The sequence below is a fragment of the Nyctibius grandis genome, chromosome W (genome assembly GCF_013368605.1).
Source record: "Nyctibius grandis isolate bNycGra1 chromosome W, bNycGra1.pri, whole genome shotgun sequence".
NCBI lineage: Eukaryota > Metazoa > Chordata > Aves > Nyctibiiformes > Nyctibiidae > Nyctibius > Nyctibius grandis.
The window spans coordinates 15,773,639-15,792,547 of record NC_090694.1 but is presented as its reverse complement, the minus strand read 5'-3'; the positions used below and the strand labels follow the sequence as shown (position 1 = coordinate 15,792,547).

Genomic DNA, 18,909 nt, shown 5'->3' with positions numbered 1-18,909 from the left:
CGGGATCTGGCGACGCCCATCTTGCCATTTAATCCCTAAAAACTGGATCTCCCGGGCAGGCCCCTTGACCTTGCCTCTTTTTATGGCAAAACCAGCTTGCAGAAGAATTTGGATTATTTTCTCCCCTTTGTCAAAAACTTCTGCTGCTGTATCACCCCATACAATGATGTCATCAATATATTGCAAATGTTCTGGAGCTCCACCCTTTTCTAGTGCAGTCTGGATCAGTCCATGGCAAATAGTAGGACTGTGTTTCCACCCCTGGGGCAGTGGATTCCAGGTGTACTGGATACCTCTCCAGGTAAAAGCAAACTGTGGCCTGCACTTTGGTGCCAAGGGAATAGAGAAAAATGCATTAGCAATGTCTATAGTGGCATACCACTTGGCTGCCTTTGACTCCAGTTCGTATTGAAGTTCTAGCATGTCTGGCACAGCAGCACTCAGAGGTGGTGTAACTTCATTTAGGCCACGATAGTCCACAGTTAATCTCCATTCTCCATCAGACTTTTGCACTGGCCATATAGGACTATTAAAGGGTGAGCGAGTCTTGCTAATCACTCCTTGATTTTCTAATTGTCTAATCAGTTTATGAATGGGGATCAGGGAGTCTCGATTGGTGCGATATTGTCGTCGGTGCACCGTGGCAGTAGCAATTGGCACCTGTTGTTCTTCAACTTTCAGCAACCCCACAACAAAAGGATCCTCTGAGAGGCCAAGCAAGGTAGACAGCTGTTTAATGTCCTCAGTCTCTACAGCTGCTACACCAAAGGCCCATCTATATCCTTTTGGGTCCTTAAAATACCCTTTCTTAAGGTAGTCTATGCCAAGGATGCATGGAGCATCTGGACCAGTCACAATGGGGTGCTTTTTCCATTCATTTTTAGTTAGGCTCACTTCGGCCTCCAATACAGATAACTTTTGAGATCCCCCTGTTATTCCCGAAATACTGACAGATTCTGTCCCTTTATGATTCGACGGCATGAGGGTGCACTGTGCACCAGTGTCTACCAGGGCTCGATACTTCTGTGGTTCTAATGTGCCAGGCCATCGAATCCACACAGTCCAATAAATCCGGTTATCCCTCTCCTCCACCTGGCTGGAGGCAGGGCCCCTCTAATTAAAGATTGGATTCGTGCAGCTCATGGGGATTGGACCTTCATTTCCCCTATTCACTCTTGGAAAAAAGGGATTTGAGGCCCATCTACCCTGACTGGGGTCCTGCTCATTGGTAACTGGAGCAGCCATCCTCCTAGGAAAATTCTCTCTGGTATTTCTGTTAGCTTGCAACTCACGTACTCGTGCCTGTAGGGTACTGGTAGGTTGTCCATGCCATCTGTTCATGTCCTCCCCATAATCACGCAGGGCAAACCACAGGATACCTCGTGACGTGTTCCGTTTCCTTTGAGCCGGTCCAGTAGGAGGGCGTTTCCTCCTAAAGGCTGCAACGCGGGCCTGTGTAGGTAGAGAGTCAAGTTTATTCTCGATCCTGGACAGTTTGTCTGACAGTTGTTTAAATGAGTCCTTGTTCTCCTTAGTCAGTTTTTCCACAGCCGAGACACGGGCCTGCAGTGGGGAAGAAATACTATCTTCATACTGTCGCATACAGTTAGCCATTTCGCCCACACTAGGTCGTGCCATAGCATCTTCTCCCCAGACTAATATTGACAATGTATGGGTATGTGTTGGTGGAGCACTCTTCACAACCTTCCGGAACATGGATCGGTTGCATTCCACTTCATCAGGATTTACAGGATCTACAATGTCCTGAGGGTGTTTATAAATGATCTCTTGCACCGCTAGTTCTCTAAGGTAGTTAATACCTTTTTCTATAGTGGTCCATTTGCTTAGGTGGCTCATAACATCATCTTTATAGGGATACCTGCTCTTTACAGCTGACAAGAGTCGCCTCCAGAGACTGATAGTGTTCGACCTTCTTGGAAGCATCTTATCAATACCACCATCTCTGGACAGGGATCCCAACTGTCTGGCTTCTCTACCATCCAATTCTATGCTATCTGCCCCATTATCCCAGCATCGGAGCAACCAGGTAATAATTGGCTCACCGTCATAACGACTAAAGTCTTTCCTTATATTTCGCAGTTCTTTCAGGGATAAGGAGTGGTAGGTTATCTCTACTTCCGAGTCCGAGTCCTCCTGTGATTGTTCTGCTTTAGAAGGACCTTTCTTGTCCTTCTTGTGTAATGGGCCTTCTTTAAAAAGACGATCAAGGAAACCCCCCTCTGTGTCAGGCCCTGACTCTGACTGAGAAGGGCCCTCACCTGGGTCCCGTGCTGGCTCTGCCTTAGAAGCCTCTGAGTCATCATCCTTCACTTTACTAGCTGATTTCTTTCGGTGTTTTCTCCTGGTTACAGGGGCAGCATGATACCTCCCGCTGTTGCTGCACTGACATCTAATCACATAGCACACCAGTAACACATTCAGGACACACGAAAATAACAACATGCCCTGTTCGAATTTTGCAGGAATCAGCTTGGCAAAAAAGGAGCAGATACTATCAAAATCAGTTAAAAGACGCCCGGTGTGCGCAGCTACGGATTCGCGATTAAAGCTGCCCATCATTGTATCATAGAGATAAGAGATCGGAATAATAACTGCCCAGTTTATCACGACATAAATCAGTATCACAACCCATACCGAAACGACACATTTCGACCAGCACGCCCTGTTAAACCACATGAAAACACTAACACACAGCGCATACGGCAAGTAAGGTATTATTACACTTAACTCTAAAACAAGCTTTATAAAGAGAAGAGGTAACACAAGGTTCACAAATGACATTACCATCTTAGCTATCTGTTTTAATTTCCAACCCCTCGTAAATCTCAAAGGAAGAAATCTGATACTCTCTTGGCTGAGCTCTCCGGGTCTCCTCCCACTGGAGCTGGGATTCGACTTATCAGAGCAACCTGTCGGAGCTTCTCGAGCCCCACGTTGGGCGCCAATAAATCTGTCACGGTTTAAAGCTGGGCCGGCTATTAAACCTGCGGCAGATGCTCTCTGTTATCCCCCCCCCCTCCCCCCAGAGGGAAAGGGAAAGGGAAAAGGGAGAGAGACTTCTGGGTTGGAAAATTACAACAGTTTTAATAAACTATAATAATGAAAAAGAGTATAATAACAATAATAGAAATAATCAAATATATACAAATATATATACAAAACCAAGATTGAGCTCCCCTGAAGTCAGCCACGTCACCACCGGCACTGCAGGGCAGGCTCCGGGAAGGCCCAGGCTGGGCCTAGCGATGGTCGAGAGCTGGATTCTGGGATGCACGGATCGGGATCGGGGGCAGCAGGAAAACAGACGGAGTCCTCCTTGGACACCAGCCATAGCAGAAAGAGCGAGACCCTCGTGATCCCCCCGCTTTCTACCAAGAATGACGTGTATGGGATGGAATACCCTCGTTGGTCAATTTTGGGTCACCTGTCCTGTCCGCTCCCCCCTGCAGCTGCGACCCCCCTTCGGCTCTTTACTCGTAAGCAGTGAGGAATTCAGCAGTGACCTTGGTTTCTCTCAAGAACAAGTACAGCAAGAGCCTTTCTGCACAACATCCCTACCGGTGCCTCAGCGATAACTACAAACTTCGAGCGTTATCAGTCCTGGAAGCAGACACTGTCTGCAAAAACATGCAGTTAGTTTCAGAAAGTGCAGTTACTTAGAGGAGACTTAGCTGAAAGTAAAAATCACTGAAAGGAAAATCGGCCTGGTTTAGGCCAAACCAGGACACACTGGAAGTGACCTGCCAAGGAGCTGGTGACCGAGGGACCACGGCCGCAGCACATGCTGCCTTTTCAGCCCCGGTGATGCCCAGCATCGCCCACCCTGGCCCCTTCCCTTGCAGAAGGATGCAGCCTGTGCCCCGGACGGGCTCCCTGCCCTCCCCAGCTCCAGTGGCAGCCCTGCTCCCCTCCGCAGCCCGGCAGCATGTCCTCCGGGCCAGGGTCCTGCCTGCCCCAGGCTCAGCTGGAAGCTGTCGGGGAGTGGGCAGGGGCAGAGAAAGTACATCTGCCCCACAGTCTACAGCCTGGGAGTTTCTCAGAGGCTGTAAATAGCCGAGTTCCCCTTTTGCTCATCTCGAAAGTGAGAAGGGGAACGTCCCCCGGAGAGGGGGAAAGAATTGGTCAATTGTCACTGCTGGTACAAAAGCTATTTTTAATTTTATTAAAATGTGTCTCTTCTATAAACTTCCAAAATATCCAGGGCCTCTGCTATAAAGATTTGTGCTGCGGCTGCATAGCAAAGCCATTGCCCCTGGGGCTGGGGATGGTGACACTCACAGTGGGGTGCAGCTGGCAGCAGGGAACACCCGAGGCTCCTCTTTCTGATCTGGGGAGGTGTGGGGAGCACCAGGGGAGCAGGGCACCCTGGGCCTGCCCTCAAAAAGGGGCACATGGGGGATGTAGTGGCCGAGGGGGCTGGGGTGGGTCTGTGGCCAGAGCAGGAGCTGGTGCAGGGTCTTGCCCACCTGCACCAGGCTGTGGGAGAGGAGGCGGAGGTGGGAGATGGTGTCGCTGGCCAGGCTCTCCAGCAGCGCCTGCTGCTGCCGCGACATCTGCAGGATCTGCACCAGCAGCTGCTGGACACTCTGGAGCAAGCCCACCACACTGGAGCCTGCAGCAAGAGAGGGGTCAGTGGCAGCAAACCCTCACTACAGCTCCAAGAGCTCCATGTGCGGTGCAGCTGTCGAAACACTGCAGGGAGGACCCACTGTGCAGGCTTGTGTCTGATGCCTCTTCACCTGCTGCCGGCTGCTCAATCACAGCAGCTGTCCCAGGGAAGCCCAGGGCTGCAGCAGCCACTGGCAGCACTTGGTTTCCTCTTCCCATCCCCAGGGATGTCTCACCAGGGAAACCTGCCACGATGGTTTGGCATGGAGGGAGCAACCAGGGTGCTGGAGCCACCCAAGCCCCGTGCTCAGCCTGACCCTGCCGCAGAGCCCTGGGCAGGCACCGTCTGCGGGAGCCCCTGCCCTCCATCCCCATGGGCAGGACAGGACAGCTGCTCCCTGGAGCAGGGGGACCTGCTCGAAGCCACAGACCCTTACCAGCCTTTCGCTCAGCTCTTTCCTGCTTTAGGGCAGTGTGACAGTCTGGAAGGAGAGCAGACCCAGCCCATGAGCTGCGGCTGTCTCCTGCCCCGGGGCACACAAGCATGGCCACCTGGGCACGGTACTCACCCAGGAGGGGAAGGGGAGGGAAGCAGTGACCGGCGTCTGCAATGAGAACCGTATCAGACCCTGCTCACGGGGCTGAGGGGGTTTACCAGGACTAGTGGGGCAAGGAAAGCCTTACGTGGCATGGCGGGGGGAGTGGGCAGCACTCCAGTGACGTGGTCCCCACCAGCTGCTGGGAAAGAGCAGAGAGGAGAGATGCACCATCTGATGGGACCTGCCGGGGGGATTGCCACCAGCCTGGGGTCTGCCTGTCTTGCCCCGGCCAGCCCCACAGCCTGACATGCCCTAACCACAGCTCCACAGTGCCCTGCAGGGCTCCAAAGCATTTCATGAGCTAGATACAAAAGCAAGAGTCACTCACCCACCACTGCAATGCAGCCACCTCTGGGCTGGAAGGCAGCAGTGTGCAGCAATGCTACACAACAGATTAGGACTGGAAGTGAAGGAGAATCCCACATCCACTTGAAAATGCAGGGGGAATTTAGGGAGACAGAAGGTAATTACCCAGTGGGGATGCTGGCCGGGGCGCCCACGCAAATCAGACCCAGGGATGTATCCTGCATCACCTCAGAGCCAAACCCCTGGGAGTGCATGCAGCGAGTGGGGTGCAGGATGCGCCCCTGGGTGCGCTGCAGGGCAGAGGAGCTGCAGGCACCTCTGGCCCTCACACCCAGTCCTAACTCATCCGAAGCTTTATGGTGTTACTGGGGAAGAGGGAAGCCAGGATCTGCCGAAGGAAGGGGAGTCACATGCCCTGCAGTGTCACACAGCCGCAAGAGCCCCCTGGGCTGGAACAAGGCCACCGTCCCTTAGAGACCTTGAGCCCCACAACCTGCCCCAGGGCAGCCAGCAGCCTTGCCATGCCCTGAGGCTGGGTCAGAGCTGGGGACCCCCTCCTGCCCCATCTCAGCCATCCTCATCCCCTCGTGCTCTGGGGCTGGTTTGGAGCCAAAGCTCCCAACACCCCAATCTGTGAGCATCCCTGCTGAGGGACAACACTGCAAAGGGTCCCTCCTGGGAAGAAAACACCCCTGACCCTCTGAGCCTCCCATTCCCATCATGTTGGCGTGAGCTTGGGCTGGAGCCATGACCATGCAGTCCAGTGCAGCGGTGCAGACCAGTACTTATGGCTCTCTGGCTCATCCTTCGCACACTGCAGCAGCGGGGACAGCAGCATGCCCAGGGTGTCCCTACCAACATCGTGCTCTGCAGAGGGAGGATGAGGGGGTGCATAAAAGAGTTTCAGTAACTAGGAGACAAGGGATCCCAGCCACCCTATAGCAGGGACGAGCCCCATTCCAGCTGCCTGAGCCCATGGGTACCTGGCAGCTCTGGCGAGGATGGAGAATGAGCGGTGAGGGCTGACCTATGCTTCCTGGGGGGCAGCTTCACCAGGTCTAGAGGAAGAGATCATCAAGGGACCCCAGGTGGCCGTGTGGCACCAGCGTTCCCCCAGCATCCCACATCCAGCTGCCCCATGAGCTGTCAAGCCCACCAGCCCATCCCTGGCACCCACCTGACATCCTCCACTTGCCGAAGACGGGCCACCCGGCTGCCTTCCAGATGCTCTTCATGGCTTGATAGTGTGGTGGCAGGCGGGGCGAGTGGCGGCCAGCCCTCCAGCTTGTTTCCCGCTCCGAGTGGAAAGCCTGCTTGAGCACCTTCCACTTGGAGTGGCACTGGACCACGCTGAGCCCAAAGCCGACTGCCGCCAGCCCCCGGGAGATCTCCCACCACAGCGCCTTGTTGGCTCGCAACGCGGAGGCCATGATCAGGGTGGCCTCCCCCAAGTCCCCCACCAGTGCCAGGAGGCTGCTGACCTCCGCCTGCGTCCAGGCTCGCCCGCGGGGCATGATGCCGGGGGCGAGGGTGGGTGCCGGGGGCAAGCTCAGCCCCAGGCCGGCGGTGAGGCTGGGATGGGCAGAGCTCAGCCCCGGGGCTCCTGAGGGCGCACGGCGAGTCTGCCGCGCCGGGAGCTGCGCCGGGAGCTGCGCCGGGAGCTGCGGGGATCCGCACCGGGAACCGTCGGCGGCCGCCCCGGGAGCCGCATCGAGCGCCCCTGCGCTGCACCGAGCGCCGCGCCGGGAGCCGCACCGAGCATGTGCAGCCCCGGGAGGAGCCGCTGGGAAACGTAGTCCTGACCGCGCCACCCCCCATCACCAGCCTGCCTGCGGGCATCCCCGCTCCTGTCCTGCCCGGCTGTAGGGGTGCGCGGTGCGGCTGGGAGCCCGAGGCAGGACCACCCCTGGGGGGCCGGGGGACTCTGCCCCCCACCCCCGAGGGCATGGCAGGGATGCCCATCATGGCAGCAATCAGGGCTCAGGGAGGGGAAGGAGCACCCCAGCCCCTGACTTTCCAGGGCTGAGATGCAGCTGCAGCCCCATGCAAAAAAGGCAGCAGAAACCACATGTGAGAAAACTCTGAGGCCTTGATGCTTCTGAGAGCATGGAGCCTGGGGATGCGGACAAGGCCCTGTGTCCTGCTCCCTAAGGATGCCCAGGTCCCCTGCACAGTCCCCAGGGCAGATCTGCTGAGCACTGAGGGGTCGGGGCAGGGGAAGTAGCCTCCACATGGCTGCCCAGCCCAGCCCTGGCCCCACGTCTGATCTAGCAGCTGGCCCCACAGCTCACTGCCCTGTAGCCAGGGGTGCATTTCTTCTCAGAAAGGGTCATTAGACATTGGAACGGGCTGCCCAGGGAGGTGGTGGAGTCACCATCTCTGGATGTGTTTAAGAAAAGACTGGACATGGCACTTAGTGCCGTGGTCTAGTTGACATGGTGGTGTCAGGGCAATGGTTGGACTCTATGATCCCAGAGGTCTCTTCCAACCTGATTGATTCTGTGATTCTGTGATTCTGTGCAGGGTTCCCTCATGCTGGGAATGCCTGGGTGCCGGCCTTGCAGGGGCTCCCCCTTGCTCTGGACACTGGCAGTGCTGCAACCTCCCCCAGGGTGCCTCTGGGAACCCTGCCAGGAAGTGACACTTTCCATTTCATGTCACACCCGGCTGCCAAAGGGGGCTGGGAGGGGGTTGCCACTTTCCCTGTGGGGTGCAGAGCGAGAGATGGAGGGAGGGATGGAAGAAGGGGTCACGTACACCAGTCTGTGCTTGCCCCCACACCAGGTAATGGCATGCTGCTCCCTGCCCCGGCACCCCAGCTCTCCTGGCTGCTCCCCTGGCTGCTCCCCTGCCCTCCTGCAGCCCCTTGCCCTCTGCAGGGCCATTCCCTCAGCCCTGCTCCCCCCTCCCTCCTTTCGAGTATCATCTCTCTTCTCCAGCCCTGTTGCAGACTGCCTGCTCTCGGGGCAGGGGGGAGGGGCTCAAGGGCAGAGGATGCTCACTGTACCCCAGCTGTGTGGCACAGCACACACAGGCACCTCCTGCTATGCTCTCCCCTCCCCCCATGCCAAGCACTGTCTGCAGGGGGACAATTTCTAGGAGGGTCAAGGTGCTGCAAATGGGCTCTCCCTCAGTTTTCTTGGGCTCCTCTACTGCCTCCTGAGACCTTGCCCAGGGCTCACAGACCTTTCCTGGCTAGGGGCTCCCCACCACTTCCACCAAGCCCCCAGGACCCAGGTTAACTCCCTCTCTCAGCTCCTCAGCAGCCAGTGTGGCTGCCCTGGTGCTGGGCAGCCCTCAGCCTGACTCTCCTCTCCCTGCTGCTGCTGCTGGCACAAATCATCCTCGTTGGCTTGAGCTTCCACTGTGAGTACCCACTTGCGCCCAGAACTCTCCGGCTGAGGGCTTGAGGTCAGCACTGTGGGATCCATGTGCTGGAGGGGCACCGAGCCCCAGGGCTGCTGGAGGGGGCAGCTGCCCTGGCCCCGCTGCAGCAGACAGCAGAGCTGCAGCCTGCCTGCAAAGCTGAGCCCTCCTGCTTGGGGCCGAGGGCATTGTGGGTTTCTGGGCTCTAGGGCAAGCAGGAAAATTAGTAAGGCAAGACCTCACCTGCCTGGCTAGGAGAGGAAGGCAGGAAGATAGCATGGGCTCAGGGATGGCACTGGGGCATCCTGCTTCATCACACGGCAATAAAATGAAGACAGGAGGAAGAGCAGTGACACTGAAACCAAAAGACAGAAGCACTTTCCCCAAAAGCCTGTCATGTGATGGGCTCCCAAGCACAGCAAAAGTTGCAAAGGACCTTGTCAGGCTTGGCTGGCAGGTCACCTAAAGGGGAGGACGCCCTCAGCTGCAGCTGCGGGGCTGTCCCGTGGGAGAGGGCACTGGATGCTGATGGGAGCAAGAGCCCAGGGTTGGCGGGGACACTCCTGTGCTCATCTTCTGTAGATTTAGGAGAACAGGCAAGCTGCACCCATGGTCCCTGGAGCATGGAGGAAAGCCCCAGCTATGGGCGACAGACAATGCGAGGTAGGAGAGCCCAGCAGACTCCTGGGTGAGGTTTGGAGAGGACCTGGCTGCTCCTTTCAAGAGGCAGGATCTGTCCCTACTCCAGAATGTGTGTCCCCCCTCCAAGTCTTCCTCCACCCTTGCTGCTTGTCCCCTGGCTCACAGCATGGAGAGCTGCCCCAGTGCTGCTGAACAGGCTGAACTGCTGGGACCCCTTTGGAAGAGATGACCCCCAGTGTGTCTCAGCGTCACCTGGGCACGCCACCAGCACCAGGCTCACGGCTGACACGAGCATCCGCATGCCGAGAGGCATCGGGTGCTCTCTTTCAACCAGCTTCTGGTGAAGTTGAAATCCTGATTGCGTTCTCAGCACTTTGCAAATTATGTTTGTATCACACCCCCAAACCTGGAGCTCCCCTTCCTGACCCACCTGTCCGATGCCAGCACTTTTGTGTAACCAGCCCATCTCCCCTGGAGCTCCTGCTGGGGAGCTGGGCTCTGGGATGTGGGGCAGTGCTACTACTTCTCCCCTGCCAAAAAGAGCTGGGAGCAGAGCAGAGAGGACTGCTGCTCCAGAGGGGCACAGCTGGTCACCATCTGAGCCAACGCCACCCTGGTGAGTGTGTCCAGCCTGGCCCGTCCAATCCCCCGCAGGCATTGGGCTGTGTTGGTGACCACCTCAAGGTCCCTCAGCAGCCACCCAGCCATCACCAGCATTGTCTCAGCTCCCCAGCTCTGGCCCATGTGCCCAAAGCCCAGCCAAGCCTCCAGGCAGGGAGCTGGCAATGCTGTGCCCAAACTGCACAGCCCCGATTGCTAATCGCATGGCTGGGGCTGGGTGTCCCCCTGGGGAGCTCATACAGGTCCTCTCCTGCGCTAGGCTTTCCTGGTGCACATGGCCGACATGGAGGTCTTCCACGTGGGGCTGAAGCGGAACAGCTCCAGGTCTGACTGGAAGTAGCTGGATGACACTGCATTGAAGGGGTGAGGCTGTCAGCTTGTCCCCAGCCAGGGCTGCTGAGGGTCCAACACCAGAGCTCAGTGTCCTGGTTTGGACTAGGACAGACTTTTCAGTTTAATTTCTTTTAAGTGACTATACTTTCTGAAGTTGACCACATGGGCTTGTTGCCATGGAAGCTAGGGTCCCTGTTGGGTCTCTTTCTTCCACAAAGGAAAGGACCGTAAAAGTGTCACACCTACGGGGAGGAGCAGACAGGACAGGTGACCCAAAACTGACCAGCAGGGTATTCCATCCCACCCACGTGATATACTCAGTTAAAAGCTGAGGGACTGCGAGGGTCATGCTCTCTTCCCCTATGGCCAGCATCCTGGGAGGACTCTGCCCATGCTTCTACCGTTGCTCCTGAACCCGGTTCCCACCTGCTGCCGCGTCTGGTTCGGGACTGCCCAGCGCCTGCCCTGCAGTGTCAGTGGTGACGTGGTCGTCATCGGGGGGAGCTCCATACCGGTTTTGTATATAGTTCATTATTTATTATACTCTTTTTCATTGTTATTGTTTATTAAAACTGTTTTAACTTTCCAACCCGTAAGTCTCTCTCCCTTTTCTCTTTTCCTTTACCCTTCTGGGGAAGGAAAGGGTTAATAGAGAACATCTGTAGTCCTCTTAGCAGCCTGCCCAGCCTTAAATGGCAACACTCGGGGAGGTAAAAGGGGCAGGGGGCAGCCACCGGAGGGCAGGGCCTGCTCCACTGTCTTGGCCACCTCTCAATTCCCCAGGGCTACACTGGGGTATTTTAGGGAAGGGAAGGGAAGGGAAGAAAGGGAAGATTGCAGGGGCCTGATCCCAGTGCCCTCACCCTGCTTGGGTGAGGGGTTGGGGGGGGTCCCCCAAAAGCAGGTTCCCAGCATGGGGCTTTGCTTGGTGCAACTGGTGCCGAGCCCTGCCAGAAGGTGCTTGGGGGTACTGCATGCATGATGGGGCTGGGGGCTGCATGCCAAGCAGGCAGGGGTAGGGTGAGGCAGTGAATCAGAGCATGTGTCCCAATCAGGAGGAGGGTGGCAGGGGACAGTGCTCTATGGGGAGAGTGAGCTTTGCCCCCACAGCATCTCCGCGCAGCCTCCAGTCCCTGGCTGGAGGAGTTGCTGACTGGCCAGCCCCAGCCCATCCCGCCCATCCCATCTCAGCCTGCTCTTTTCCTGCAGGCTCTTCCCAATCCAGTGCTCCACCAGCTCCTTCCTGGCCTGCAGCAGGGTGTCAGGCTCGGGGCTGTCCAGCATCTTCTCCGGGGAAGCCCACAGCTGGGTCTGTGAGAAGAGCGCAGCAACCCTGCAGTGACTCCAGTCTTCGCCCCTTGCTTTCCTCTGGGGAAATACCACCTACACCTGTGTGGGGCCTTGGCAACCATGGGGACCTCCAGCCCGACTGTCCCACCACCCTGTGCCCCCTCTGCAGCCCTGCTCAACCTGAGCACACAGGCATCCCTAGGCATGGCTGCCTCCTCACCCAGAGCACTTCACCCTCCAGATCTCTGCACTTTGCCAATAAACTCTGGCACTCAGACACGGTGGCTGGCTTTGGGGAATGAGGGCAGTGGGAAGAGGGATGTGCCTCCTCCAGCTCACTGACTCAGTCACATTGCTGCCCGGTGGGAAACGGCAGCTGCCGCAGCACTGAAGAAAGTGACAGGAGCCAGCATCAACCCAAGCGTTCCCATGGCCTGGTGGCAGCACGGAGCAGCTCCTGTGCAGGCTGGAGCAGGTCACCCAAAGCTCTGGGCTTTTTGATCATGGTGGCTGCCTGGGGTTTATGCTTCTCGGTGAAGGCAGATGAGAGGTGACCCTTTGCTTTCCTGGTCCCGCAGAGGGCTTGGGCTGAGCAGCAGCTTGTCTCCTGGTGCATGCCCAGTCTGTGGAGGTTGCAGCAAACACACTTTGCTTTGAGGCTGAGTGATGCACAACAGCCTAAAAGGCCTGCTGGGGCTTGGCTTGGAGGGGTTTGGTCCTGGGTGCTGTTACAGGTTCAATAGAGACCACCTGGGTTGTGCCAGCAGCACGCAGCTCCCACATGGACATCTCTGTGTGTCCCTCCTGGCACATGCGGAGGACCAAGCCCCTCTCTCCTGGCAGGGGGTGGGACGGGGAAAGTGGGGCATGGCTGCACTGTGGCCACTACGCAAGGGCTCCAGAGGCTCCTTGCAGCCTGGGGAGGCAGATGCAGAGCATGCTGCCCAGGATGGAGCTTGTACCCCCTGCAAAGTGAGAGTGGCCTCAGAAATAAAACCACTTTTTGCAAATAACGCGACTACTTCTGCTTGTCTGCACTTGAAGAAGTGGCTACACCCCACAAGATCTTGGCCAGAGCCTGCCACATGACCACAGCGGAGCACGGCAGGACCGAGTCCCTGAACTGCTGCCGCCTGTGGCAGCGCCTGCCTGTTACGACCTGGTCGCAACTAGTTCATAAATCCCTTGGAGTAAATTAAGGTGAAACGACACCAAATAACTGGTATGAAATTAAGAACAATTTATTAATACAGGGAAAGTGGCATGGTTGTAAGTGTCTTGGGTTTCTAAAGGCATTGAGAAAAGAGAGAAAAGGGAAAAGGGAAAAGAGAAAGAGGATAGAGACTATGAGAGAGAGAAAGAGAGATCACCACCCTTGGATCCAGCGATGTACGTTGTCTGTAGAGTTGGTAAGTTGCTTGCAGAGTTGCTCCTCCGGTAAATCGCTTGCAGGATCGGTCCTCAGGTGGCTGGCGGGAGCGCACACCAGCATCCCAAGTGAGAAGGTCTAAATACTTTAGGTCATTTGCATGCGAGATAGGAGAGGGTGGTAACATCCCTCTTGTCTCCCCCCCTCTGCTCGCTTCCCATGCTAATTGGGACGCCTGCGCTTTGCAGTCTTAGATTGTTCTCGAAATGAGTCGGTGGTCCCCCAAGGGGTGTCTGGTGGTCGTGATCCCTAGTTGTGGTGTCCACTGTATGACCCCGCTTCTGCACAAGCGTGGTTGAGGCCTTGCAAAGTTGTTGCACATGTAGGCTGGCCCCAAGGAAAAGATACCATCCGGCCTCCGCAGGACTTATCTCTTCCTTCAGCCAGAGTTGTAAATCACAACAATTAAGGCACAGCAGGGGTATTGTTCTGTTCCCAAGGCCCTTATCTCTTGCCAGACTTGCAGGCCTCTGTAGCACCCATACCCTCCTCCAGCCAGAGTTGTCAAACAAGTTGTTTAAGGCATACAAACTCTGTCTGTCACACTGCCCGCATGGCCTAGAGCGTGGTCTACACCAACCTGAGGTTTGCCATGGCTCCACCGCTCACTGCCCCCGCCTGCCCCACAGCACCCTCAGAGGCAGAGAGCCCCTACAAGAACATGCAGCTGGGGCTGCTGCCCATGGCAACCAGCCCAGGTGAGAGCCCAGCTGCGGCAGTCACCATGGGGAGGATGGGTTGGGGGGGCACCTGGCAGCAGCAATGGGGATGCAGGGTGATGCCCGTGGCCGCTCATCTCTTGCAAGGCGCTGGCCCCGGCGGCGGCGCATCCCCGCGGGGCTGCTGGCAGACAGCCTGCTGCTGCTGCTGCTGGTGGCCACTGCGGCCCTAGGGGCTTGCTGTGAGTCGGGGCGGGGGCCGCGGGGCAGGGAGCAGCTGGGGAGGGCGGCATCAGGAGTGGGTTTGGGGTTGGATGAGGGCTGGGCTGCTGGGGGGCGGTTGGGGCCAGAGGGTGCCCAGGGATGGGGTCCCTGGAGTGGCACTGCTTCTTGCTTGGCTGCCCTGAGCTGCCCTCCATCTGCCTGCACTGCCTCCCACTGCCTTCCCACTGCCTCCCACTGCCTTCTCATTGCCTTCTCATTGCCTCCCGCTGCCTTCCCATTGCCTTGTGGTACCATGAGCCCTGGGTGCAGGTCCTGGCAGGCTGTGGGGTGGAGCATGGCTGGCCCTGGGTCTCCCAGGCACCAGGTGGGTGCTGGGCATGGGGCAGGCAGTTGACAGCTTCTCTCCCCCCAGCATTTTGTGCAAGCACCTGGTGCCACATACTGGATTGGAAAGAGAGATCAAAATCATAATGATAAACCTGAGGGGCTGGATGAGTAGCCATATAAAGAGTAAGTTGGTCCATCTTGGCCACCTGCACCTCTCCCACCTTTGCCAGCCATGGGTAGAGGTGCTGGGCACTGCCCAGGCACCTGTCCCAGTGTCATGGTTTAAGGCCATGGGACCAATGCTCAGGAATGGGCAGTGTTCTGGCCTTCCTGCCCAGGCTAAGGGGCCCTGGGGCTGCAGCTGCATGGGGGGCACAGTGGGGCTGGCAGCAGGCTGGGAGCATGGTGGTGGCACCTTTCATGTCTCCTTCCCTTCTAGGAATGATTGGCTCGCTCACTGTACAAAATCAGCCTCTGGGAAGATAAGCTGCTCCTTCTGCTCTTACCATTTTCCATGTATCTGTGAGCAGCTCCAAATCTGAGCAGCCCATCCAAGTCCCTCTTTCCTCTTCCAGTCCAGGGGTTGATTCTGAGACCCCCCCTCCCCATCACAAGACTGAGGGACAGGAGCTGGAGGTGCACAGCAAAGACACCCTTTCTCTCCTGCACAGCCACATCCCTGCGCACCATTGCCTCAATCACATTGCAAAGCTCTGGGGAGACAGGTTGGGAAAGAAGGCGTCTGCATTTTAAGACAAAATTTATGGAAAAGAGACTGTATTTCTGCGTCTCACGCTCACACCCATGCTTACATCCCCTGCCCCTGCCCTCCAGCCCCGGCTCCCATGACCCAGGGAGGGGATGCCAGTACTGAGCCCTGCTCACCTCTGCTGCCTTCCTCTGAGGCTGGTGACCATGCGCTGGTTTGGGAGGTGCCTCTTGCACCTTGTGAAGCTGGGTATGATGGTGCTGTTGGTGTCTCCTAGCTGTCCCCCTCGGGGACTCCTTTGGTTTTACTGTCTGCCCCTCACCTCTGTCACTGGCTGTCGCTGGCTCCTGTCCTGCCCTTTCTCCTCCCTCCATCACCTGCCCTTGGCTGCAGCCTGTCCTAGGGTTGAGCTTTGTTCTTCTGGTCAGAGAAGAGCCTTGATCCTGGGAAGAAGATGGAGCACGTCCTCCTGGGCATGCGATGGTCCAGGGAGGACATGGTGGTGGCTGGGGGGAGCCAGGCAGGATTTACCAAGGGCAAGTGGTGCCTGCCCAACCTGCCTGCCTGCTTCCATGGGAGCACTGGGCTGGGGATGAGGGTAGAGCAATGGGGGCCATTTATTGTGACCCTTTGAGGTCTGGGACATGGTTTCCCATGGTCTCCTTGCTGTTAGAGTGGGGAGATGTGGCCAGAAGGGGAGGAGAAGGTGGGTGGAAACCTGTATGGTGGGAGAGCTGCAGAGGGGTGTCAGCGGTGCCCTGTCCAGCTGGCAACATCCCTGCAGGGTCAATCCTGGGGCCAATGCTCCTTGAAGCCTTCACTGGTGCCCTAGATGATAGGATGGGGACAGCCTCAGTCAGCTGGGGGGCAATACCAAACTGGGTAGTGGTGGGTATATTGGAGGGCAGGACTGATGTTCAGAGGGGCCTGGAGAAACCAGCTGATGGGAGCCTGCTGATGTTGGATGGGGGAAAGGGTGAGTCCTTGTATTGGGTTTGCATGGCAAAGTTTTGGTAGTGGGGGGGCTACAGGGGTGGCTTCTGTGAGAAGCTGCCAGAAGCTTCCCCCATGTGTGACAGAGCCAGTGCCAGATGGCTCCAAGATGGACCCGCTGCTGGCCAAGGATGAGCCAATCAGCAACAGTGGTAGCGTCTCTGTGATAACATGCGGCGGGTGGGCGGCAAGGAAGGCACAGACTCTGAGATCGAGGATGCAAGGGCCTCAAGCCGAAAGGCCTAAGGCCTTTTATTGTTATGCTACTACCCTATTTAACTGCTACAATGCAGGAGCCAGACTAGGCAGTTCAAGATAACATCAACATTCACATGCTAAGCACTCATCACCCATCCTGGGAAGAGCCCACAGTGTCCTGGGCTCAAAAACATCAACAACCATTCCTGTTTTCAGCTCTGTGTTCAGAACTGACCTTCAACACATGTTTACTTGTTACATGCCTCAAAGAGCCCTGTGAACTGGTCTCGGCTCCTTTATCTCAGAAGCAAGCAAAAACTATTCTCAGTGCAGTGTTCCCAAGCAAATCTTATGCTCCCCAAGTAAAGCACAGCTCTTTGCAGGCTGAGGGTCTTCCACAATAACATATTTAAGAAGGGGAAAAAAACTGCTGCGCAACAGCAGCTGGGAGAGAAGAGTGAGAATATGTGAGAGAAACAAGTCTGCAGACACCAAGGTCAGTGAAGGAGGAGGGGAGGAGGTGCTCCAGGCGCCAGAGCAGAGATTCCCCTGCAGCCCGTGGCAAAGACCATGGTGAGGCAGGTTGTCCCCCTGCAGCTCATGGAGGTCCACAGTGGAGCAGATATCCACCTGCAGCCCGTGGAGGACCCCATGCTGGAGCAGGTGGATGCACCCAAAGGAGGCTGTGACCCCGTGGGAAGCCTGCACTGAAGCAGGCTCCTGGCAGGACCTGTGACCCTGTGGAGAGAGGAGCCCATGCTGGAGCAGGTCTTCTGGCAGGACTTGTGACCCTGTGGGGGACCCACGCTGGAGCAGTCCATTCCTGAAGGACTGCACCCCCTGGAAAGGACCTACGCTGGAGCAGTTCGTGAAGGATTGTCTCCCATGGGTGGGATCCCACGCTGGAGCATGGGAAGAGAGTGAGGAGGAAGGAGTGGCAGAGACAACGTGTGATGAACTGACCGCAACCACCATTCACCATCCCCCTGCGCCACTCAGGGGGAGGAGGTAGAGAATTTGGGAGTGAAGTTGAGCCCAGGAAGAAGGGAGGGGTGGGGGGAAGGTGTTTTAAGATTTATTTTTTATTTCTCATTATCCTACTTTGATTTGATTGGTAATAAATTAAATTAATTTCCCTGAGTTGCATCTGTTTTGCCCATGGTGGTAATTGGTGAGTGATCTCCCTGTCCTTATCTTGACCCATGAGCCTTTCATCGTATTTTCTCTCCCCTGTCCAGATGAGGAGGGGAGTGATAGAGCGGCTTTGGTGGGCACCTGGCGGCCAGCCGAGGTCAACCCACCACAGTCCTGCATCTGGGAAGGAGAAACCCCACACATCAGGCTGGGTGAGCAAGCAGCTGTGCTGAACAGGCCTGGAGGACTTGTGAACCAGAGGCTGTATAGGAATCAACAGTCTTAGGACTTCCCAGAAGTTTCTCATGCTGATGGCACCACTGCCTGTACCTTCCCCAGGCAAGGCCCAGCCCAAAGCCCTGGGCAGGTGATGGAGGCAGGAGAAAGGGCAGGATGAGAGCTGTTGATGCTGAGGGAACAGGCAAGGGACAGGCAGTAAATCCACAGGATTCCCCAAAGAGGATAGGTTGGGGGCACCAATGGCACCATCATCCCCCAGCTCCAAAAAGATGCAAATGGCACATCCTGCACCAGTGCACCACTGACAGCCTCAGGGGAGCATGGCAGGTGGGAATTGGGCTCCGCACTGGAGTCCTGGGTCACTGCAAGCTGTGCTGGCTGAGGGACACGTGCCCGGGTCCGGAGGGCTGGTGCAAGGTGGTATAAGTGTATGCATGAGTGCAAGAGAGGGGAATAAGGGCTGTTTTCCATGAGCCTTGCTTTAAAATACAGAAACCCTTTCCCAGTGCTTTGCAATGCAGTTGAGGCAATGCGTGCACGGGGGAGAGGGTTTCGGGGTGCACCTCCAGCTCCTGTCCCCGAGTCCTGCGACAGAGCAGAGTGGCAGCACAGTCACTCCTTGACCAGGAGAGGAAGGAAGGTCTTGGGTGTGCTACTCAGCTTTGGGGGCTGCTTGCAGATCTACTGGTACTTTCTCCCGCATTTTGAACTCTATTTTCCCATTAGCTGATAGCCCGTAGTCTGCAGAACGGTCGTACCTAGGAGAGAGGGCACATCTCAGAGGGGCAGCGATAGCATCCTCACCATGGACACTTCTTCCCACAGCAGCTGAGTGGATTTCTCTTTGCAGTACTTCTGGCTCTCCCACCAGGTCTTCTCCACCGAGATGAAGAAGCACTTGCCCCTGTACAGCACCCAGTCTGAGGGGCAGCAATCTGGGGGCAGGGGCACCGCTCAGGTACTTGCCTGCCCACAGATGCTCAGGGGGCTCGGCCTGTCCGGGATCAGCCCCCGCATCTCCCCAGCAGCATCACTGCCCATCTCCCCACATCGCTGTGGCCCTACCTGTATTCACGCAGGCACACAGGCTGTTCACTGTGCTCTTGCTGGCCCTGAGCTTTCCCCGCGTCTCCTGCGTCTCCTTCTCCATTACGGCTAGCTCCCATCTGGCACACCCCAGCCCTGAAACCACTCAGGGTCCCCTGGGAC

General features: G+C 56.8%; 1 protein-coding gene and 1 pseudogene across 1 annotated transcript; one reads left to right on the top strand and one right to left on the bottom strand.

Moving 5' to 3' along the window:
- Window positions 1–4,295: 4,295 nt before the first annotated feature.
- Window positions 4,296–7,373, bottom strand: LOC137675711 (uncharacterized). Its single transcript, XM_068421901.1, has 5 exons — window positions 7,150–7,373; window positions 6,712–7,082; window positions 6,518–6,592; window positions 6,348–6,401; window positions 4,296–4,633 (listed from the first exon to the last, which is right to left on the bottom strand). Exons 1-5 carry the CDS (start codon window positions 7,371–7,373, stop codon window positions 4,296–4,298), a joined length of 1,062 nt encoding a protein of 353 aa, XP_068278002.1.
- Window positions 7,374–8,258: 885 nt separating this feature from the next.
- LOC137675710 (killer cell lectin-like receptor subfamily B member 1B allele B) lies at window positions 8,259–17,746 on the top strand (annotated as a pseudogene).
- The last annotated feature ends 1,163 nt before the right edge of the window (window positions 17,747–18,909 follow it).

Coding starts and splice junctions, on each gene's coding strand:
- LOC137675711 (XM_068421901.1), bottom strand. CDS start 7,373: ATGCCCGCAGGCAGGCTGGTGATGGGGGGTGGCGCGGTCAGGACTACG. Junction 7,083..7,149: donor CCCGGCGCGGCAGACTCGCC/GTGCGCCCTCAG, acceptor CCTGGGGCTGAG/CTTGCCCCCGGCACCCACCC. Junction 4,634..6,347: donor GCTGTCCCCGCTGCTGCAGT/GTGCGAAGGATG, acceptor CTCTTGCTGCAG/GCTCCAGTGTGGTGGGCTTG.